We start from the raw sequence: 23,267 nt of genomic DNA on the forward strand, positions 1-23,267 counted from the left end.
CGCCCCGCCGCCGCGCAGCGGCGGGAAAGTTCTAGAAGCGAAGTTGGCGGCTGAGTTTTGCCAGGTGTGGCGTTTGTCCCCCTCCTCGCTTGGCGCTGTCGCCCACGTCCCCCTGCTGCCAGAGTTTCGCTGTAGCCCGAGTCCCTCCTCGCGCCTCCCCTCCGGGCGAGACAGGCGGCCTCCGCGGGCGCCTAAGCCCGTGTGGCGCCGCTCATTGGCGGCGGGGCGGGAGGCACCGGGCGCCCGCGCTCGTTGATGGTGTCAGCGCGCGGCGCCGCGCTGCGGGAAGGCCCCGCCAAGCGCGGGCTGGGCCCCGTGGTAACCGCGTCCCGGCGACATGTCGCGCCTGCCGGCCCGGAGGCTCCTGGCGGCGGCCAGGGGCTGGCGCGGCTTCTCAGGTCAGCGACTCCTCCCGCCCCCACACGCCTCACTGCACGTCAGCGGTGCGGCCCGGCGCGGTGCCGCCAGGCCCTGCCCGCCTCTCTGCAGCCCCGCGCCCGGGGCCCGCTGGGCGTTATCCGTGCTCAGAGCCCGCCCTTCGTCCACGGCGGATCTTGGGGCGTCCGTTCCGCGGTGGGTGCGAGGGGCGCGGGATCGCAGCTCCCCCCGGCAGCGGAGTCGTAGCCCCGGTCACGGTGAAATCGGAGGGCAGAACGGCTCATTGCTTGAAAAATAAAGCAACGATGTGGAAAGTTCCTTGCTACCTTCAAAATATTAATGTATTTAATGCTTCTTGTGTTCTCCTGTCTCCTTGCAAGGTGTCCTGTTTGTCTTCTGTGTAGACAGAGAAGAACAGTGAAAACCTTTTTAAACTGCACAAAAAGCTGTAATTCTGTTTCCCTGCCTGGGTCTCCAGACTGTTAGTCCAGTCAATCACCCCATAGTGGGTGCTTTATGTTATGATTGTCAGTTGTCATGCATAACTAATGTTAAAGTAATGGCTAATCATACTGGCTCCCACAGAAAACTCATGGTCTCTATGTTCTGCTGTAAGTTTTTGAGTCTCAGCTCCCTGAAAGGCAGGCAGCTGTTTTGCTTGCTTATGCTAGTGAAGAGTTGATTATCATTTGTTCCAGGATTCCAGTGCCATGCTCTGGCAGCATGGGCCGATTTTATAGTAGGCACATGATAAGTGACATAAAAGGGAACTAGTTTCCAAAACATCAGCTGGTAGGTGTTAGGAAGCTGGTTACCATCTCCTTCCATGTGTGTGATGATTTATATCTAGGCACAAGCTGCAATCTGTCACTGAGAATTCCAGAATAGGTAATATTTGTGTGGAATTTTAGCTTTTCTCTTGTGCACACACCCAGCTCCCAAATGCACACTTGCAATTCTCTTTAAAACTTGTCTATTTTTGGCTGTATGTGGATTTGGAAGAGAGATACATAACTATGTGCTTCTGATGAACTGTTTTCAATTTGGCTAATGCTACTGTCAAGTTAGAGACATAAACAGGAACTCTTGAATATCTTTCATACAAAAAAATCACATCATAGTATAAACCTGTAGAATTTGATGTATTCTTTGAGGAATTGTTGGTAAAAAAAAAACTGGAAGGGCCTTAAAAACTGTGTAATTGTTCCATATGAGTGGTATTTTTGAACACATAGTCAACAAAAGATGATATATAGGTGGTGTTCTTCAAGCCCTGTGGTGTCTGAGGGAAGCAAGGGAGGGAGAAGAGCCAAGTGCCTACAGGTGCAAATCAACATAGATTTCTGGGTTTTCTTGCTGGATTGTCAGGTTTAGCGTATGTTATTTTTTTTTCAATCTGTTTTATGAATATTTGAATGTTATGTTAATTTTTTTTCAATCTGTTTTATGAATATTTGATCATAAGTAGTTGACTTGTGTGTACATTATTTTATAAACTACTATGGTACACAACAACTTGAGAAGTAGGGATATATATGTCCTATGAGGTGAATGAATTCTGCTAAGAGTCAGATGACTGGAGTATAAGTCTGCAGTTTGCTAACTGGAAAGCTCTTTTACCTTGACACGGTGTTTTTTTCCCCTCTAGTTTGTGAGTCATGCGGTCTCCGAAGATTTTCCCTCCAGCCTGCTCAGCAGAAGAAGATTCCAAACCGATACTTGGGCCAGCCCAGCCCCTTCACACACCCACACCTTCTCAAACCAGGTTAGATTCAGCCCTGTGTGAGCCAGTCATTGGGTTTCTTTCTTGTCTCTATTTTGCTGTGATGTCTAAGACAGAGTATATAAGACAGTAGATTTACTGAATTGTACAGGTGTCTGATTTCAGCCATTTATGATTACCTTCATTAGGCAGTAATTATATTTAGTTGTTAATTTCCGTGTTTGAGATTATACTGAGACCAAAAATAGGCTTCAGGTGTTCTCTTTTTTACCTTTTTCTTGTGGAGTGTTTGGTGTCACTGACTTTGGTACTTCAGACCGTTCATGGCAGTGGCATTTACTGAGTTAGTTGTCCTGCAAATACATATGATTTATATTAAGGAGGAGTCCTTTGTGGAAGCTGAACTGCCAGAATGCCTTGGATCTAGTGTCTTGTTGGTCACAAAATAAAGGTGTCATTCAGAAAAGGAGACTGTGGAGAGACTTACTGCTAGATGAACACCACTTGTCTAAAGAACATGCCCCTTTAAGAAGAGTTTTCAAGCTGTGAGGGAAAGAAGAAAAAGAAACTTGTGGCTATAAAGTAAGATGATAGTCATGAAAGAGAAGCTGAGGTTGTGCAGTTTTAGGAGTTTAATGAAAACGAACATGTAGGTATGAGACAACTGTAGCTAAATCTAAAAAAAAATTGGAAGTAAAAACATATTCAAGAATATGTCCAGGAAAACATTCTGATTATGTTATTTTTCCATAGACAGCTATACAGAGAACAGATGAATATATAACTATGCACTTCCATATTTAACTGTAGAAAATTCATGTCAGAAGGAACCTCACAGAGTTAGCAGGTCCACCCTCTGCTGAAAGCTGAGCTAACTTCAATATTACGTCAGGTTTCTCAGGGCACTGTTTAACAGCTCACGGTAAATGAGGCTAACACTTTAAAAGTACTCAAAGCTGAAACACTGCAGATTAATTCTAGCTGCCTGTAGTAATTTTCCATTTAATAAAGGAGTGATGTTTTCCTTAGAATAATACAGCATTGTTTTATTGCAATTATTGTTTTAAAAAGTAAATGCTTTTAAGGCAAGGAGGATTTCCAGGCCTTGCAGTCAGAAGACAAATGGGATTCCCATGTTCCACCTTACTGCAGCTTCTAAACTTCACCGGACTGTTTGTGATAGTTAGAAGGCTGACTGGAATGCAGCAGAGCATAGGAAATTTGCAGTATTATATTGCAGAAATGTGAGGTCAGATTGCATGCAACAGTTTCTGTGTTCTCTTTTCTAGACCTACAGAGTAAAACGAATTTGATGGTTTTATTTTTATTTTTTTCTTAAAAAAAAGACTTTTACACCAAATAGGTGTTGGGGATGCATGGTGTTGAAAAGCTGTAAAGTTTAATGCAAATACAAATGTACAACATACGTGATTTTCTGAACTCTCTTTTCTCAAGCAAAAACATTCTGAATGGAACTTCCCCCTCCCACCCCACCCATGCAGGAGTCCACTTACAGTACAAGTCAAATTTCAAATTTTATTCTAGAGTTGTCACTGTGTAATATGTTGAAGAGGAAGAAAATATTATGAAAGTAGAAAGTTAACAGTATAAAAATTCAATCTATGTTAAAATAGGATGTTAGCGAAAGTACTGATTAAGGGTTATGTATTGATTTAAATAATAGTTAAAGTGTCTCCCATTTTAAAAAAATACGTACTTAAGCAGGCGTTGGTTGTTCTTTCAACTTCAGTCTGGTTTGATGAGTATCTTGATCACTGTACTTCGTATCCTTCGTGACTGGAGCAGTCTAACGCATACTTTAATCTAAGAGGTGGTTTATTTAGAGTCATTAGGAATATAGTATTTAACTTTGGAAAAATCCGAATTATTAATTATTGAGAAAAGCTACATCTGCCTTGGCGAAGATTCCTTCTCTTAACCGGAGTCTGCCACCAGCCTGCGGTGTGTGATTTCTTTCTGCCGGGATCTTGTGACCGGTTAAACTCTGCAACCTCTGTGTTTCTGCCTGATCTCCCCTTATCTGTAGTGCTCAGTCCACCCCTTATGGTTTAGAACTAGTTATTTTATGAGTTGACTTAGTGTGTATTTGAATAGACATTCTAGCTCTATCTGAGGAAATGAATGCCCAGCCGCAGGAGATAATCTTCTGTTCAATGTCCAGATGCTGTAAAACCCATCAGTTTTCAGCAGTCAAAGTTCTGTTTGCTTTGCCCCTTTCCTTTTTTTTTTCACATGTTTTTCTGAAAACACCCATCTGGTTTGGATGTTTGTCTGTATCTGCCGGATTTTGTGCTTTCTCCTTTTGGACAGAAATACATAACAGCAAATCCAACTTGTTAAAATAGATTTCTGTCTTTGTGTGATGGAGGAGCAGATTGAGTGAGGATGTGCTGTAGGAGTGGAACTTCAAGAGATGCATGAGGGAGCAATGGGAAGGCCAATGAGGGACCACACTGAAGCCATGAATGTAAAAGACATCAGGGTGTAGGCAGGAATCTGGCATGTGACTAGTAAAATATCACGAGTGCCTTGAATTTTTCCATCTGATTTGGTTTGTATTCGCAGGAGAGGTAACCCCAGGATTGTCACAGGTGGAATATGCTCTTCGTCGACACAAACTGATGGCCTTGATCCAGAAGGAAGCCCATGGCTGGGGTGGTTCGGACCACACAGTGATTCTGCTCTCCAACCCTACGTACTACATGAGCAATGACATCCCCTATGTTTTCCACCAGGACACGAACTTCCTCTACCTCTGTGGCTTCCAGGAGCCTGACAGCATCCTGGTGTTGCAGAGCATTCCTGGCAAAGCGCTGCCCTCCCACAAATCCATCCTTTTTGTGCCTCGCAGAGATGCAAGCCGAGAGCTGTGGGACGGGCCCAGATCAGGCACAGATGGGGCAATTGCTCTCACAGGAGTAGATGAAGCTTACACCATCGAGGAGTTCAGGCACTTGGTGGCCAAGCTGAAAGGTAACAAAAAGTGGAGGGGTAATGAGGTGAGATGAGATGAGATGATGAGATGAGATGAGATGAGATGAGATGAGATGAGATGTGGTTTGCAGGGTCTGAATGGTGTGGTTCGTGACACCAGTTCAAGACTACCATGAATTTGGGGAGGTGCAGGAGATACAACAGTATGACAAAGGCAGTTGGAAGTTCTTGTTAGCTTCTTGAGGGTCACCAATGGAAATCTAGTTTTGGAAATAATAGTTTTTCTTCCCCTCTGAATTTCTTGTACACCCATGTGAATGCCAGCATGCACGTCTGTGAAACATAAGGAACAGGATAAGCAAGAGAGCATCGCAAACCATGTTATTGTTTCAGTCATATCTTTTTGCTGACAGAGCCAGAACCAGATTAAGTGTAGGAAACTTGATGGTATTTGACTCATAATAGACTTGGAAAATGATCCACACAGGGAGGTTGTTAGTCCACTCACCTTTTTTAGATAGATGTTGACTTATTCTTGAAATAGACAGGCTGTCCTTTAGACATGTATTTCTGCGTCTAACATCACCATGTACTCTCAATACTTATAACCCAGAGTGAACTTAAATGCATTATAAAATGAAACTGGAGGTTTATGACAGTATAAAAAGGGCAAGTGCTTGAGGCATTACACAGATAAATAGAGTTTATGCTGAAGTCTTACATACCATCTTGGATTCTAGTTCTCTTGTTTCAAAAAAGGAATTATCAAAAATAGAAAAGTCACAGAAAGGGCTACAAGGATGATTAAAAGTATGGAGTGTGTCTGAGATACTTGCTGAACAAACCTGCTCAGTTTAAAAAAGCAAAACCAGAAGGTAAGGTATCAAATATGTGTATGGTTATGTAAAGCACAGAGAGGATGAGTAGGAATGATTACTTGCTGTCTTTCATAATTTACAGAGGGAACTCTGAAATGATCAGATGGAAGGTTTTGACACTTTTTAAGTTTTAAGTTGTAGATAATTCATGGAAGGTTTGGAATGTCAAAAGTATAAATGGATGCAAAAGGTTTTAGTTCTGTGGGGGAGAGGCCCATGAAAAGCAGTTAATGAAGATACAGCCTTGAAATGGAGAAACCAGCAGTGGGGAGGATGTGCTAAGGAAAAGACTCTTTCATAAATGCCCGGTTTCTTAGAGACTTTTTGTAAGCATCTAGTTATGGCTGCTGTCACCAAAGAAGAAGGGCCTAGGTGGACATTAGCTGTGATTTAGCGTAGCTTTTCTACTCATTCCCTTTTAAAATGTTCCAGTGGGCAGAATGTGGGTGCTAACTCCCATGTTCCAAAAAAATTTCCACATAGGTAAATATGTTTGTTCTCAGTTCTCTGAATGGCTGAGATAAGCAGTTGTTCCTCAAAGATATTCAGAAGCATAGTTGATAAGGACCCTGATTCCATGTGATGGGTAAAAGGTAAATTGCCTTCCAGCATCAGGGGAGACAGGCTAAATGGGAGTACAGTTCAGAACATGGACCACTGCAGTGCAATGGATACTTAGCTTACGTAAGTGCAACTTTGATATGGAAACTTTGATCTGTTCGAGATACATATATTCAGTGATGATCATAAAAAACAATATTTGCTTAGGAGTGGGATTTGTCAAATCTTCATACTTTGCATTGATAATCTTGAATCATAGAATCATTATGGTTGGAAGAGATCCTCAAGATCATTGCATCCAACTGATAACCTGGCATCGTCAAGTCCACCTCTAAACCATGTCCCTAAGAACCTCATCTACACATCTTTTAAACATCTCCAGGGATGGTGGATCCACCACTTCCCTGGGCAGCCTGTTCCAATGCCTGACAACCCTTTCCGGGAAGAAATTTTTCCTAATAACCAATCTGAACCTCCCCTGGCACAACTTGAGGCCGTTTCCTCTCATCCTATCCATGCTACTTGGGGAAAAGAGACCAACACCCTCCATGATACAACCTCCTTTCAGGTAGTTGTAGACAGCAATAAGGTCTCCCCTCAGCCTGCTTTTCTCCAGGCTAAACAGCCCCAGCTCCCTCAGTTGCTCCTCATAGGACTTGTTCTCCAGACCCTTCACCAGCTTCATTGCCCTTCTCTGAACTCTCTCCAGTGCTGCTGCTTCTAGTGTGGGGCCCAAAACTGAACCCAGCATTCGAGGTGCGGCCTCACCATTGCCAGGTACAGAGGGATAATCTGCTGGCCACACTATTTCTGATACCCACCAGGATGCTCTTGGCCTGTTTGGCCATCTGGGCAGACTCGTGTTCAGCCAGCTGTTGACCAGCACCCCCAGGTTCTTTTCTGCCAGGTGGCTTTCCAGCCACTCTTCCCCAAGCTAGTATACTGTGACAGTGAAAGTGCCATATGGTCTGTAAATGCAGATTCAGAGGAAATTAATTTCTCAAATATAGCAACAAGTCTAGTTTAGCAGGAATGAGTTTGTTCAGTCTGGGGAGAACATTTCTACATTTATTTTAATCTGTGTCAGCTTTTGTTTTGTATTCCAGGTGAGTCAAACATTGTTTGGTATGACTTCACGAAACCAGTGCACACAGAGCTTCATGCCGACTACATGCAGCCCCTGACCGAGATAAAAGCTCGGCACAAACCCCACATCCAGGGCATCCGACATCTAGTGCAAAACCTTCGTCTGATCAAATCTCCTGCAGAGATTGAAAGGATGAAGATCGCTGGACGGCTGACAGCAGAGGTATGGGGTCATGTGTTCTCCAAATGAACCGCTGCATTCCTTTAGAGCAGAAAGGGGAGGGAGTTGTGGATGGAGTGACGTGCGCTGGAAGGGCAGCTTTGGTCTAATCTATTACTAAACTGTTGTGCCTCAACCGTGGGCTGGGCTCAGCTTCCTCTACGTGAGAATGAGGAACAGAAAGGCTTCTTGGTCTACCACCTTCTCTCAGTGTAGCTCCAGTGAAGACAAACCAGCAGCTGTTAGACCGTGTTTAAAAGCAATATCTATTTGGGAATACAGGCAGCCTCTTTACTCTCTTTCCAGCCTCCTCGCTCCTTCCCCACACTATTTTCTTTCCCATTTATTCTGTTGATTTTGAAGAAATGGGACTTTTCTGAGTGCTTTGCCAGTGTATGTCTCTGTATTCCCCCTTCTCCCTCAAATACCTTTTGAACTTATTGGCCGATTTAAACAAATCTGACAGATACCTCAAATGCAATCATGTTTTTGTAAATATTATTAAAATAGCCAAATAGAAAAGAGAGGCACAGTTTGTTCTCCTCTGAAGGAAAAACTGCATAAAGCACCCTTATTATATGTGAGGGAGTCTGTGGGTGTGACAACTCGTAAAATTCCAACCCATGGGATCAGCTTCAACTATCTAATTATTTTTCAAAAACTAGAGTCAATCAGCCGCTAAATGTACTTTCACAGGTAACATGGCTTAATCAGTTCTAATCTTGACAGTACTCTGGATTTTCAGTTGCCTCTAGTTCCTGTGTTCTGGGCCAGCTGATTTTAGGCTTTCCTCAAAAGACAGCAGGTAAAAAACAAACAAACAAAACCAAACCAACAGCAAAACTAACAACAAAAAAACAAATAAAAACCAAAAGAACTTCACTCAAGTTCAGGCTCCTTTGCTAACTGAAAGGCCCTTCTTTTTCACAGGCTTTCATAGAAACAATGTTCGCCAGCAAATCCCCAGTAGATGAAGCCTTTCTGTACGCAAAGGTGAGTACTTTGTGGTTGGAGGCAAGATAGAAAGGCTGAATGTTGGTTATCCTTCCAGGAAACTAGAAATATCGGATCTCTCTATAATGTGCCTCCCACTGCAGAACCTTTCTCCTTCACCCAATTTGTGTGGTTCCTAGGATCTGCAGAAAACTCATTGTGAGAAATTCTTCAGCTGGACTTCCTGTACCCTTACTGAAGAATGTAGTGGTTGTCAAAGTTCATCTGCTATTGATGTCTTTTTTCTGTTTTTAAAACCAAAACCTGCTAAACAATCAGAGATGTAGTTATTATCTTATTCACTAATACAGTTGTATCATATATAATTTAAGTAGTTACAACAACTGTTTGTGAAGCCTGCTTCTCTTGACTCTAGCCTGTTACTACATCAGGTTACCACAGCTGTCTTGAAGCAATGTAGACAGCTCTCAGTTACAAAATAAGGACTAATTGGCCTGTGCATTTGGTAAGGGATTTTGTAAAGACTTGCAGTGAGATGCCTGTTTGAGAAACATCAGCAGGATTTGACCCTCTGTTATAACATAGATGGGCCTGTGCTGACATGGCACTGAGCAGCAGTACTGACTTGTAAAGAATATTATTTTAATTAAAGTGTATTTTACAGATCAATTTTTCACTCCAGATCAGGATTAGAAAACCTGCTTTACTACATGTAGGCATCCTGGAGCGTTCTGTCCCACGTGATTTTAGTAATTATAGAGAAGACATGTTATTAATGTATTGAAGATTTAGAGGGTTTTATAGATGCAAGTTTTTTAATTTCCATGCTTTTATCAGCTTCATCACTCTAGAAAGGTAAAAAAAACCTCTTGAGGCTTACAGAGCATTTTTGGTTTTACCCTTTGTGTATCAGGATAGTGCATGCTTTCAAACCTCAATTCAACAGAGTCATGAAAATAGATACTACTGTAAATATGCTGGTAAATTGTAATTTTAAAACACAACAGCAAAACACAACTGTTACCATGCTGACATTTAGGATCTTTGAAAATTGTTTTATGGCAACTGAGAGCATTACTTTATATAACAACAAATAATCACCTAGGTTTGTGACAACATAATGAATGTTTGATACAGTATTGAACAGCTTGTACTAAAAAGAGATTTCATGAGACCAGAGGCAGGCTTAAAACACTCTTTGGATAGGTCTGTATTTTTTTCCTCCGGTCTTCCTGGAAAACCTTCAAGGCTGCTTTCATTTAGTGAACTCACTTTCCAGTTTCACTTTGTGTTGTACATATTAAGAAAACAGTTGTAGGACATTAATTATAATAGCCCCAGGATAGTTAATCACCTGAATCAGCACTAACGGTCTGCTCTTCTCTGAATTGGTATTGCAGTTTGAATTCGAGTGTCGGGCCCGTGGTGCTGACATCTTGGCCTACCCCCCTGTTGTTGCTGGTGGCAATAGATCAAACACTTTGCACTATGTGAAGAACAATCAGCTCATCAAGGTAAACCATGTGCTGTCCAGTGATTTACAGTGCAGTGCTGTGACACGCTGTTGCCATATGTGTGCCCTTGCTGCTCTTCGTTTTGACTGAACAGATCAAAACAAATATATGTTTTCAAGTGAGCAGAGGAAAGCAATCTTGCCCTGGTTAGTTTTACTGTCAGTGAAAGATTAACTTCACTCTTTGCGCTTTCTGCAGTATTTTCTGAACAGTGGAGGTACTAGCAAACAAGCTTGCAGATAACTTCATTTAGTGAGCGCATCTACTGCCGCACTGTGTGCAGCAGCATGTGGTGCTGGGTGGGTTCCTCACCTCACGAAAGAGAGGGACCACTGCAGCAGGCAGAGCCAAGGCACTTTGGGGATCTTCTGCTGTCACTTGCATTGCTTGGCCTTGCCTTGCAACATAGAATTATAGAATCAGTTTGGTTGGGACAGAACTTCAAGATAATTGAGTCCAACCGTTAATGTAACTTCAGCACTAAACCACGTCCCTAAGAACCTCATCTATGCATATTTTAAACACCTCCAGCGATGGTGATTCCACCACTTCCCTGGGCAGCCTGTCCCAGTGCCTGACAGCCCTTTCCATGAAGAAATTTGTCCTAATATCCAATCTAGCATAAGGTGCAAGAGTGCATTCTTGCTCTGGCAAAGCTGAAGAAGCATTTCAGACTCCATGCAGAGCTGGTGAGGGGAACAAGGAGGGAAGGGAACAGCGTTAAATGCTGAGAGGTGGATTACATGGCTGTAGGTAAATTGATGGGTCATGTCTTGTCTTATTCTGAAGAGTCACATTATTGAGGTGAACCCATTCCACCTTTCCTGACAATACACCTTTAGATTCAGATAAGTATTTTCAGGAGCAGTATTCCTCCACTGCCGTTGTCAAAATTCACTTTTCAGAGGAGCATATTTTTCCTCTGCGTTAATGCAGGATGAAATTTTCCCACCAGCATTATCTTTTCTTGAAGCTGGCATGCTAGCAGACCTTGAAATGATCAGCAGAGACAGACATACAAAAGATATGACAGGCTCCTTTTGGCAGGAAGAAGCCTCCTTTGTTGTCCTGTCATCCAAGGTCAGGCGTGCTCATATAACTCCAGTTGCTTGTGTTAATGTTGTTCAGCTAAATGATTGTCACTTGTTTTTTTTTCAAAATTGTTAAGTAGGAGGTTAAACCCGTAAACTTGACTCTTCTTTTTCCTTTGTGTGCTACTTCCTACAGATCTTGTTGCCAGATAGCCTAACAAAGTGTCTAATTTGGAAGGTATCTGAAGGCTGCGTGTGGCTTCATGTGGACGTCATTCAGTCCACCACTTAGTAGGCTCAGCTTTAAAGAAAGGGGACAAGATGCACTTAAGGACAATGAAATCACAGGCTGAATTCCCTTAGCCGATAAATTGTTACTTAGTTTGTTTGATTGCTTGGAAGAGGGCAGGTGCTATAATGTCATATTTTACTTAAAGAATTGAACCAGGTATTCTGAAAAAGTTAAAAATGCAATTTAAATGGATGTTTAGTGGCCTGTCTGTTCAATAGGATAGTGGTATCTGCTCACTGCTAGTTTATCTACTGTGTGTTTGTGGCGCATAACCATACACAATGGATAGTAGCTATCACTGGAAGTAGTGCTAGCAGTGAAATTCTACTGCTTATTTTTTACCTTAACATGCTAGAATTATTCCTTGTCTCCTGGTTTTGGCTAGGATAGAATTAATTTTCTTCCCAGTAGCTGATATGCTGTGTTTGGGGTTTGGGATGAGAATAATGTTGAGAACACAGGGATGTTTTAGTTTTTGCTGAGCGGTGCTTACACAGAGTCAAGGCCTTTTCTGTTTCTCACCACTCCACCAGCAAGTGAGCTGGGAGTGCAGAAGAAGGTGAGAGTGGACATGACTGGGACAGATGGACCCAGGTGGGCAAAGGAATGTTCCATACCATATGATGTCATTCTCAATAGGTAAACTAGGGGGGAAACTGGCCAGGGCGCCACTGCTTGGGGACAGAGTAGTGGGCAATTGCATTGTGCATTGCTTTTTTTCTATATTATACTATTAGTATTAGTATTTTCCCTTCCTTTTCTGCCCAATTAAACTGTCCTTATCTCAATACACAAGGTTTACCTATTTTTCCCGATTCTCTCCCCCATCCCACTGGATAGAGTGAGCGAGCAAATGGCTGCGTGGTGCTCAGCTGCCTGCCAGGTTAAACACTGCCTTGTCATTCCACATCATGGCTGCTGGCACAATCACAGATCTGTGGAGTGAATCTCTATAAAAGGCCTTGGATTGCAAGTAGCATAAATCCATAGTGAATTTAATCCAAACTTTTTACAGATCTCACTGCTCTATTTGTAGTTAGACCCTTCAAGGAGGGAAAGCAAAGCAGTGGTTTTGTTCCTGGCCCTTTGTCTTTTTTGCATGGCTTTTTGGAAGATGTGCAGTCAGTGATTTGATAGACATGGAACAGTTTTGCTGAAGTGAACTGGAGGTTCACATCATCTAAGTTTTTTCTTCATCACCAGATAGATTCAGAAGTATATCTTAGAGCAGTCAGGGCAGTCCCAGAAGCGAACAGAGAGGATGGTACAAGCTATTCAATAGTGCATTTACAGTAGTGATACACTGTCAGAGAAGTGATTTTGCTGGTTCTTCCTACCTTGTGACAAGGCTAAATCTCTGGCCATTGCTGATCATGTGGGTAGCTGAGAAATCTATGTTTTTTGTTGCAAAACCCTTCTGTCTCAGTCACTAGCAGAGAACTACTGGTGAGAGAAATCACCGGTGTAATTTGCTGGCGTAGGCGATGCAGGTGTAAATGGGACTGCTCTCTTGGAGTGCAAAATAGTGGAAGGAAAATGTCTTTTTTCACTCCAAAGTGTTTGAAAATTGGCACGTTCAGGCTGTAGATAAGCATAACGGTCAGAGACTACCTCGCAGAGAAACAATCTGACTGGAATAGCTTATTTATAAGCACCTGGGCTGTTGCTCTGCAAAAGGAATTCACATTTCTGCAGCTGCTTTGCAAAAATAAATACATAATCTTCTTTCTTGCTCTCAGACAGAGAAATCAATTCAGTTAATAGCTGGACTGACCCACAGGGCATTTTTTCCTGTTATTCTCCAGGATGGTGAACTGGTTTTACTAGATGGTGGATGTGAGTCTTCCTGCTACGTAAGTGACATCACACGTACCTGGCCCATCAACGGAAGGTATGCTGCAATAATACGATTTTGAAGAACTTTGAGAAGCTCTTAAATAATTGATGGAATGAGTGTATGTGTGTTTAATATCTGTGTGAGTATTTTTAACATGTCTTATTCTGTGGTTCTTCAGAGTAATCAAATTATATAAACTAACCTTTCAGCATGAGAAGCTGAATTCCCACTGTCTCATTAATTACTGCATGAAAATGTGTGATTACTGCTATTTTCACCTATTACAACATGCTCAAATTGCAGAGAGGGCTTTTGTGCCTTCAGCTGTGGCTGACTGTGGTTGTATGTAAAAGAACAGGAGTTTAGTTGCCCTGTACATAGCTCTGTCAGTTGTGAATTTGTTGGTGTATTGTCTCGGTGGTTCTGTGTTTAATTCCTATATGTTTTGACTCAAGTGCATTCTTTTTCCTGTAGTACCTTTGCCTTGCTTTGCTTTGGAGTTAGGTTGTCAGCTGAGAAGCTCTGCCCTGAACTCAGTGTATGGAGGGGCATGTTGGAGTGATGCTTTGTCTGGCATTTCATATATGGAGCCAGTTGCTTTCTGTTCTGACTTTCTGACTTTCCCTTCTCCAGCACTGAACTGAATCTGTCCCAAAACACGTTCTGGTTAGAGGTTTCATTGTGATAACTGTCATTTGTTCCTTTTCTCAATGGTTTTCAGGTTCACCAAACCCCAAGCAGAACTGTACCAGGCTGTCCTGGATATTCAGAAGTCCTGCCTGAGCCTCTGCTCCCCAGGCGTGAGCCTAGAAAATATCTACAGCCTCATGCTGAGCCTTATTGGACAGAAACTGAAAGAGCTGGGGGTTCTAAAGAGCAGCATCACTGACAACCACTTCTTCAAGGTACTCTAAGATTTTTTTACTCAAAGTTTTTTTTTACTCCAGCTTCTTGCCCACTAGGCCTGACTGTTTTCTCCTTGGGTTATGTTAGTGGCTTCAGTTTGGCTCAAGAATGTGCTTTTGAGATTAATCATCTAATTGTCCCCACTCACTATGCTTTAATTCATGTTGCGGGGTGGTCTCAGCACAGGATTGGATTTCTCGCAGACAAGGCTAAACTTGAAGGTGTGTTTCAACCATGCAGCGCACAATTTAGTCTCAAGTAGCCCCCCAGCCTTATATGCACATAGTGTAAAAATTTGTTCTTCAACACTTCCCGTTTCTTTCTGTGGATTCATTCCCATTGTTCTGCACTACCTGTTAGTGTAGGTGCAGCTTTAGAGTACAGTCTGAAGGGACCTGTAGAGACATTGGCACTAACACAAAATTCTGTGTCCAGGGCTGGCTGCAAGCACTTAGTCATATTTTTGAAATCTGTTGAACATAGCATAAATCTGCAGTGCCACCAAAAGATGCAGCCCATTCTCAGTTGTTCCACCTGCTGCCTCTTCTGCACCATTTTGTGTCAGCATTGGGATTCACAGAGCTACCTGGTGAACAGACTGGGGAACTGGTCTGCTGTAGAGCTGAACCTGCAAACAAAAACAGGACTGGTTTGCAGTTTGAGAAGTTTATTTGGTTCCAGTCACTGCAAACCTGTGTGACTGCTAGTGTCAATACAAGAAAGATGGTGGAACCAGGTGACAGAACTACCCCTTTGGAAGCAGCATGGGTCTCTGCCAGATTTGCAGTAACAGCATGTGTTCTCTCCTGCAAACGGAGGCTTCTCTCCCGGCAGGCGGCAGCACAGCCAGATGAGACCAGCGTCTGCAGCTCAGTCCCAGTGAATGTGAGGAGCATGAGGCACAGGAGGAGTTAGCTCTTTGATTCCAGCTGTCAAGAAACTCCACCCTGGAGGGAGGGGGATTAAGATGATGCAGGGGGAGGTGGTGTCAGTGCCCTGTAGAGGTGGATTAAAGTCCTGCTGTAGCTGCTGAGTGAAATCAGCACAGCATTTGCTCTGCCATGCATAGGAGACATTTTTGCCACATCATGTATCAGCTGTATCAGCTGCTGTTGGTTGTCAGGGTCTGCTGATGGGAGCAACACAGGGCTTGGATGTTTAAGGGGTGGAAAGGGTTGGGGAAGCAAAGCTCAGTGAGCTGACAACTAAACTCTTTCCTGACATGCTGAGGTAGTGAAGGGCTTGGACTCTTCTTTTCAGTAAGGGGGAAAGGCAACCTGCAACATGCTCATAGTAGGTACCTGGTACACGTGGGTTTTGATGGCTATCCAGTTCTGGTAAATGGAAGACAGCCCTTGATGACCTAGTCATGGCAGTAAAATTGCTAGTTAAGCACACAGAACTGTTCTGTCTCTTCTCCCTAGCTTGTGTATTGGAACAAGAGATGGGGCTGTGTTTAACTGCCTCCATGACACTTGTTTTCTCTTCTGCTAGGCTGTTCGAAAGTACTGCCCGCATCATGTGGGCCATTACTTGGGCATGGATGTTCATGATACCCCAGATATATCTCGATCGCTCCCACTCCAGCCAGGCATGGTGATAACCATTGAACCAGGTAAAAAGATGTGCAATCAGATGTGCAACCAAAACATGCCAGCACTGAGGATAACAGTGTTGCTCTGAGTAGTTAGTTGGTCTCTTAGACCAAAGCATTCAGGTCCTTTCTGGTGAAATTGAAAATTATCACAGTATTAGAAAACATTCAGTTATTCCCCTCCCAAAGTCATTACAGTATTAGAAAACTCTATTTCTCTCCCAAACAGAACATATTGTGGGAGTACACTCTCAGAAAGTGTCTGTCCAGCAGGAAGCAGAGTAATGTAGACCTCAGACTGTTAGTGTTTGGCCCAGAGCAGCACAGGTCAATCGTAGTGCAGAGAAGCAGGGTAAATTCACTCATGCTGTGTTCTGTGTTACTGTGACTGTCCTGTCAGAGGTAGTGTGAGTCTCCAGCATTGCAGTCTGCAATTGCAGGCATTCACAACTTCGCTTTGCAAATTAGGCATTTCATGATGGATCTTTCTTTCTGCTTGTCACTGCGTTTGGAGTTGTCAGCTGGAAACTGATATTTAATGCTTGGCTCTTCTCTCTATTCAGAACATTGTTAAAATCATCATTGTGAACATAGTGTTGAGAGCAAGAAGTGTGAAGGCCAGCTTCAGTTGTGGAAGATTTTATTAACATGCTAGTGTCTGTAGGCACAGAGGGACACTTTCCTTTCTTAGCCCACCAACTGCCATGAGTGAGGGGAAAGAAGGCAGCTTTCCTTACTAAAATTTTTCAGAATCAAACTCGTTATGTTGCTGAAAATCCAACCGTGTTCTTGTGGTTGTTCAGTAAGGGAATGGTGTTTTTCTGTGTAGTGCTGTGTGTTTTAATTCCCTTCCTTCTTTCAGGCATTTATATCCCTGAGGATGACATGAGTGCCCCTGAGAGATTTCGTGGCATTGGTGTGCGCATTGAGGATGACGTTGTGATAACAGAGGACGCGCCTCTCATCTTGTCTGCCAACTGTCCCAAGGAGATCTACCACATCGAGCAGATCTGTGGCCGCAGCTCATGATGCCCCTTTTCTGCCTCTTCTGTGCTCCTCAGGAGACGCAGCCCTGCAGGGACGCAGATCCCTGTAGTTGTCAAGTGATGGAGGGTGTGGACAGTTGAGGGCAGATTCCAAGACTGGGGCTGGGAAGTGGAATGCAAAAGGCTTGGGTACTGAGGGATAAAAAAGCAAAGCAACCTTTTCCATGTGCATTTTCCTTCTGATTTGTTTAGTGCTGATGTTGAGCTGTTATAGGACATGGGGATGGATTCTTCTCTCTGCTGCGTGGATCCATCTGTTCTGGTGCCCTTGGAGGGATCAATTTTGTCAGTGCCACCAGGAGGGCTTCTGCCTGATCCCTGTCCAGACACACAGGTGCAACTGCTGAGACCAGGGCCTGGTTGTTTAGCCTTCAGCAGTAGTTTCACAACAGTCAGATTTTAACAGCGAAACTTCAATAAATTGTGTTTTGGAGGAATAAGGTGTGTCAAACAGCTTTGATTTTTATAGACCCCTGGAAAGTAGGGGTTTGGTAGTTAGGAAAATGGGTTTGGTTTAGAAGTAGTTTTATCTGAAGCCGGTGGAGAACGCTTTTAGTATTATAAGGGTAAGGATGTGTTTGAGCCTTGTTCTAGCAGATGCAAAATAGGCCAACAGCAGGGAAAAACATCTCTGGTCTTTCAGCTTATTGGGGTGTTTAGTAATTTCAGACAGCACAGGTAGGGCTCAGGAGGTTGGACAAACCCACTCTTGCTGTCTTCTGCGTTCTCTTTTGTCCCAACTGTCCATTCCAGTCTCCTATTCAGAGCCTGCCTCTCTCCTGGGAAGCAGGGCCGTGTTGGGCTCCTCTGGCCAGCTGCTGGTTGTCCCCTACATGGCAGGTGTCTGATTCTGGGACAGTCACAGCACCTTTCGGGTTCATGCTGTAAATGCCAGCTACTTCAGCAGCATGTTTTGGAAGAGTCTGCACTATGACAAGTTGCAAGTCATTATATGGTTTTTCTAAAGTAATTCTCCTTTTCAAAACACTGAGGGTGTAATCACAGCTGCCTTTTGGGTTTTGCTAAGTGAAATCAGTAACTAATGCTCTGTGATAATATTTTTGAGGCAACGGTTAGTGTCCAGGATGGATGAGAAGTAAAGAGTTGTCTTCCCTCAACATCAGCGTACCACCTGGGCCATTGTATGCAGTAGTAAATACACCTACTAGAGGCAAACTGTGTATTTACTGAAAATATGTTGACAGTTATTTAACATGTCTGAAAAATACCTCTCATCAGTGCATCTCATTTATGCTTGCTGTTGCATCACATCATCTTCCTTCCTTTGTGATGGTAGTTTTCAGTATTTTTTGTCTGTCATTCTTAATTTTCTTTATTTTTCTCTTCTTTTCCTATATTATCTATTTTTGACCGACTATAATGTCACTGTTTCCTAGTCCATTTTGCTTTCCAGTCGAAGTCACTGCTTTTTCCTGGGTTTTCCCTAATTCCCCATGTTGAATGTAGTCAGAACCGTGTGGGGAAGGTAGTCAGCGTTCCTTAGTTCGACCTCTTGCTCTGTTGCTGTGTAACCTCTAGCAAAACCTGCCTTTTTTTTTCCTCTTTGTTTTTCATTTCACTTAGTGAAGGCCAAATCAACAGTGTCTTGCATCTCTTACTGCTTTTAATGGGAGCTGGGTGCACGCACTGGGGTTTGAATTTGGCACTTGAAAGGCAGCCAAAGACATACCATAACTTTATTTTTTAAACGTGATGAAAAGTAAATGCTTGTACAAAGTTTAGTGTATCAAGTTTCATCTAGTTAAGAGAATCTGCTAATCTTCGATGGAAGCCTTCATCAGGTGTTCATGCGTTACAGTGATACATACAGTGTAAATTGTTAGAAGGCAGGCTTGGTAAGTGTGGACGCAGAGCTGGTGAGTACTTTTGATGTTATTCTGATCTGTAACATATTTGTTGTTCTAATTACACCTGTTGGAGCCATGTCAACTGAGACAAATCTTGGATTTTGGAACTATGTAAGCAGCTTAAAATAACATTAACCTGAGAGCTACATGTATGTGCTTATCTGCACATCTGCCCATGTACCTAACAGAGTTAATAATTGTACTTACTGTAAATAAGCCTTTGAAATACATATAAAATGTTATTTTTAAAATAAACAATTTGTAGAAAGTAATTTCTTGGGCCATTGAGTTGCATGGCTGTCAAACAGATATAAGCACCTCCAGGAAGGGCATTATTTTTCAGGGAGATTTATAAATTATCTGTAACCTATGTGGACTTGAAATAACATTGTCAAATATAGGCACGCTCTAATTCCTACTCCTCTTGAAAAAATCCTGCAACTTGCAAACAGTTTCTGTCAGTCAATAAGTGTTGTGGAGAGTAATGTATCTGCAGGGGCTGCTGTGCCCCACCATGCCAAGTGTGTCAGATTTAAGCTGTGTTGCTCCATGTTCTGTAATTCTTCCACAGTGTTTAGCCATTTCTTCAGCATAAACCGCTGCTAATGTTTTGAATCTGTTGTTCCATGTAAAGAAGAGTGCATTTTGCAGAATATATTAAATATGAGTCTTAACAACCTAAATTTTTTGAAGGCTTTTTCTCCTAGAGGTGGGTAATTGGTTTCCCTTGAATACAATCAAGTCCATAAACATTTTACATGACTTTCATCAAGAAACATCTAAGAACCCCTTCTCTGGCTGCAGGTACCCATAACATACCTCCCAAAGGCCTGTCCCATCCTTTCAGATTGACTGGTTTTGCCGCAGGGGAGGCTACTCGCTCCAACCACTTGGGTTGAGGAGCAGCTCTCGGTGGCAGCACAAGTTGCCAGGTGCCTGATGAGGGCGGTGGTGGGATCACTGGAAGCGAAAGCGAAATTGAGGTACAGGCAAGTTCACTTGGGGAGACATTTTATTGCAGCTGACGCACAGGTGTTAAGGGTGTCAGAGTACAAGAGAAAATGAGAGCCAGCCATCCCTGTGAAGAAGACACTTTGCTTTTGGAGGAAGCCCAGGAGGCTTTTCTTGGCTTTCCCATTTCACCTACCGGGGGCCTATTTTGCCTTGCAGAGAACTAGTTAGTAGTAAAGTCCTGGTGTTAAAGTACAGTCTGAGCAGAGGTGCTAATTTGCAGATATGTCGCTGTCATCAAAATGGAAAGAAATTTGGCATTTAACACAGTTTGGCGTTCAAGCTCTTATCTGTGAAAAATACAGTATGTCTTTCCTAAAATTGCATTCGTTATTTTGCAAAGGAACCTGATGGTGTAGGAAGAAGCGAACTGAGAGAGCACATAAAAGAGAATGGAAACGGAGGTTTTGGGTAATGTACAATGCAATCGAGAAGATTCCGGGGAAGGGTGAGACTTGGAGCTGCGGGGATGTGTGCAGGTGGATGCGAGAGCGAGGAGAGAACAACGGGGTGTAAAATGGCTATTCAGGGTGTTGTCAGAGTGGTGCAAGAGCTGCAGGAAACTGGTTACAGGAGACCCTGATTGATTTGCCCTGCTCAGGAAGGAGGAACAAAGGAATCGGATTGTATTGATGAAGTTGGTCTTAACAGTTAGTTTAATTATTTCTTTTAAAAATCAATAGAATTATCATATGAGAAAGTTTTCTGCAGTTTCATGTTATTGATCATGTGTCATATTTTAAATAATATGAAGGGGAAGAGTATGTTTCTAGGCAAAATCTTTGTTATGATGGAGAGAGCAAGGCCGAGGTTACGTGCCCTTATGCTATTCACATTACTGCTGTGGAAATTTAGTAATTACTCCCAGGAGGATTATCATAAAGCAAAAAGAGTTAGGGTTAAACTTAGAAAAAAATCTATATGAGATAAATGACAAAAATGCTTTAATTATGATGAGATGCTTAGTACTTTGTGTAATTGGATGAAGAAACTCAGCACTGCAATGAATCGACATTTTTTTATTTATTTTAACCTGAGTTGTCTAGAAACCTATATAGGCATCTCTTCATTAGTATGCAGGTCTAAACTACGTTTAAGTTTATAATTTTCTGAAATCATTACAGTGTCTCTGTTAAATGTGCTCCCTGCATGCGTGCTCAGCTTCCACTTGAGTAAAGATCATTGTTTGGACAGTGTTACAACGCTGGCTCTAGGAGTGGGTCTGACTTATAAAATTCATTGTATTTCAGAGGTGAAACGAGTTACATTTTAAAGTGGAATTTAAAACGGACAGTGAGGCACAGTGGGCTTCATAATGCCCCATTTCTCCCCTCGGCTCTTTTCTCCTCCTCAGAGTTTGTCTTGCTGTCCTAACTGGCTCAGCCCACCTGGTTTTTGCTCTGAAGCACCACCTGACATGGGCTAACCTAAACCAGACTATTCAGAAGATGGGCAGAAAGGAGCAAGGAAGAATTTCCAGGTCCTTCATGCATGAAACCTTCTCTTGCTGATGGATAACCACGTATGGCTTTTTGACTACCATGGCAGAGTTATCCATTAACAATGGTAAAGAAAAAAAGAAAATAATCCCTGCCTGGATAAGCCTGATGACCAGAGCTTTGATCCAAGAAAAGGTTAAGCAAGCTGGTTGTAGACCCAGGACTGAGAAGAGCTGCTGTAGGGCTCAATATGTTCCTTCCCCTTGGATGCTGGGGAAACAAGTAGCACCGCGGGAGTGATGTGCAGTCTCGGTTTGGGATCTTCTTGGGAATGCTGGTCTCAGGCATATGGTGAGCCGGAACTGACCGTGGTTGAAGCTCTGTGTTGGTTTTCTCCTTTCAAGACCATGAAGAGCCAGTGGCTTTTTAAAGGAATCTCTTTTTTTTCATTATTCAGGCAGGAACATCACGGCAGCAGAGGCTGGGAACACTCAGCCTGTGGTTCAGTCATCAACTAGGAGAAGCTGGCAGTCCAGCAACAGCTGGTTGAAATGCAGTTCTTTCCAGGGAAATGGGATCACTGCATTTTTTTTACAGTAAATCAGGTCAGTATGAACAATATTTTGGGAGAGGGAGAGAGGCTCAGCTTCTTTTTATTACCTGGCAGAACGAAGCTTCTGCCTCTATGTGCACTTTTGGGAGATTAATGCACAATGGGATTGGCCACTGATCCAAGTTCAGATTAAGCAGTTTGATGCTTGTACCAGGAAACAGCAGTTGTTAGGTAATTTCTTATCATGTCAATCTTTTACTCGGAGAGGTAGTCCTTTAAGTTAGGGGATAATATACCTTGCTTTTCTAGTCTAATGTGCCCGCACAGTGCAACATACAACTTCAGTTTTGCCTATGAGACCTACCACCGATACCTCTGTGATGAATAGTGTTACATCTCAGATGTGTAGACATAGCAAACAGTGTAGTCATTTGGAGAAAGCATGGCTGCTAATGGTACAGAAGAGGCTGGGGTTTAAGTTTTGTCAGTGCAGGTCTCGTTTCAGGCTACAAAACCTGGTGTTCCTGATACTGTCTCTGAACACCCTTTCTTACCTCGTCTTGGCAGACAGATCATTTCTGTTGAGTGGCCTCTGTGAAGTTCATCATTTGTGTTAGCATTTCTGTGCTGTTCTCTTAATGTGCCATCAGGATCCCATTTTAACCTAGTAACTGCTTGACATTTTTAACATTGCTTCTCAGATAGACAAAGCCTGGTATTAGGAGAGTTCCCATCACAGGACCGAAGCTGCCGTGGAGCCGGGTCTGTCCGACTCCCCACACACGGCGCAGACGCCCCTTCAGCCCCATTGCACATCTTCTCAGAGGGACCGAGAGACACGGCCCTACTGACAGCTCAGGCATCTCCAGTCCTCCCATCCCCACGCAGCTGCCCCTGTCACAAAGGCCTTAAATGTCCAACCATCCTTCTGACTGTTCCCCCACCAGAGTTGCAGAGGTACCGCTCTGCAGCCAAAAGAGCTGCAGCCTCCGGTGTGCTCGTTGCACTGACCCGATACTTGTTGTCAGATTCCATAAGGTACCGCTGAGATTTCTGTGATGCATTGCAGATGTCTGGTATGTATATTGCTTTCTAATTTATGCCTTACCCTGTTCTTTTTTTTTTTTCCAGGAGATGAGCTTTTTAACAGCTCCATAGGTGTTACTGTGGTGACTGTAACCAGGCAAAAAGATACAGTTCATATTGAGACAGTTCTACGTTTGTGGACTTGGATACGATTAAGAGGTTTTTTTTCAAGGCTCGCTGTATTTTTTGCAGAATAGAGACATTTCTAATGAACTTTCAGTTTCACAGTATGAAGTGGAAATGTATGATTCACCTTCAAAAGCATGTGTGTATTAGTGTATATATATATACAAACACACACATATTATGCAAACAAAAGTTGCAACTTCTAGCTA

General features: G+C 43.0%; 1 protein-coding gene across 2 annotated transcripts; it reads left to right on the plus strand.

The window, feature by feature from the left end:
- The first annotated feature begins 43 nt into the window (after window positions 1-43).
- XPNPEP3 (X-prolyl aminopeptidase 3) lies at window positions 44-19,512 on the plus strand. 2 transcript variants are annotated; one of them, XM_080363721.1, is made up of 10 exons: window positions 44-719; window positions 2,027-2,143; window positions 4,688-5,095; window positions 7,602-7,804; window positions 8,732-8,794; window positions 10,156-10,269; window positions 13,398-13,483; window positions 14,151-14,334; window positions 15,830-15,950; window positions 16,792-19,512. In XM_080363721.1, the coding sequence occupies exons 3-10, from the start codon at window positions 4,744-4,746 to the stop codon at window positions 16,956-16,958; spliced, it is 1,290 nt and encodes a 429-aa protein (XP_080219847.1). In that variant the 5' UTR covers window positions 44-719; window positions 2,027-2,143; window positions 4,688-4,743; the 3' UTR covers window positions 16,959-19,512. The 2 variants fall into 2 exon arrangements, with proteins under 2 accessions (XP_080219847.1, XP_080219846.1); XM_080363720.1 differs by having other exon boundaries at window positions 44-398.
- The last annotated feature ends 3,755 nt before the right edge of the window (window positions 19,513-23,267 follow it).

The sequence above is a fragment of the Nesoenas mayeri genome, assembly GCF_963082525.1.
Source record: "Nesoenas mayeri genome assembly, chromosome: 1".
Classification (NCBI taxonomy): Eukaryota; Metazoa; Chordata; class Aves; order Columbiformes; family Columbidae; genus Nesoenas; species Nesoenas mayeri.

Excerpts from the sequence above, each read along its gene's own strand:
- XPNPEP3 (XM_080363720.1), top strand. The coding sequence starts at position 338 with ATGTCGCGCCTGCCGGCCCGGAGGCTCCTGGCGGCGGCCAGGGGCTGG. Across the intron at positions 399-2,026 it reads GGGCTGGCGCGGCTTCTCAG|TTTGTGAGTCATGCGGTCTC; the intron begins GTCAGCGACTCC and ends TTTCCCCTCTAG. Across the intron at positions 7,805-8,731 it reads CTGGACGGCTGACAGCAGAG|GCTTTCATAGAAACAATGTT; the intron begins GTATGGGGTCAT and ends TCTTTTTCACAG.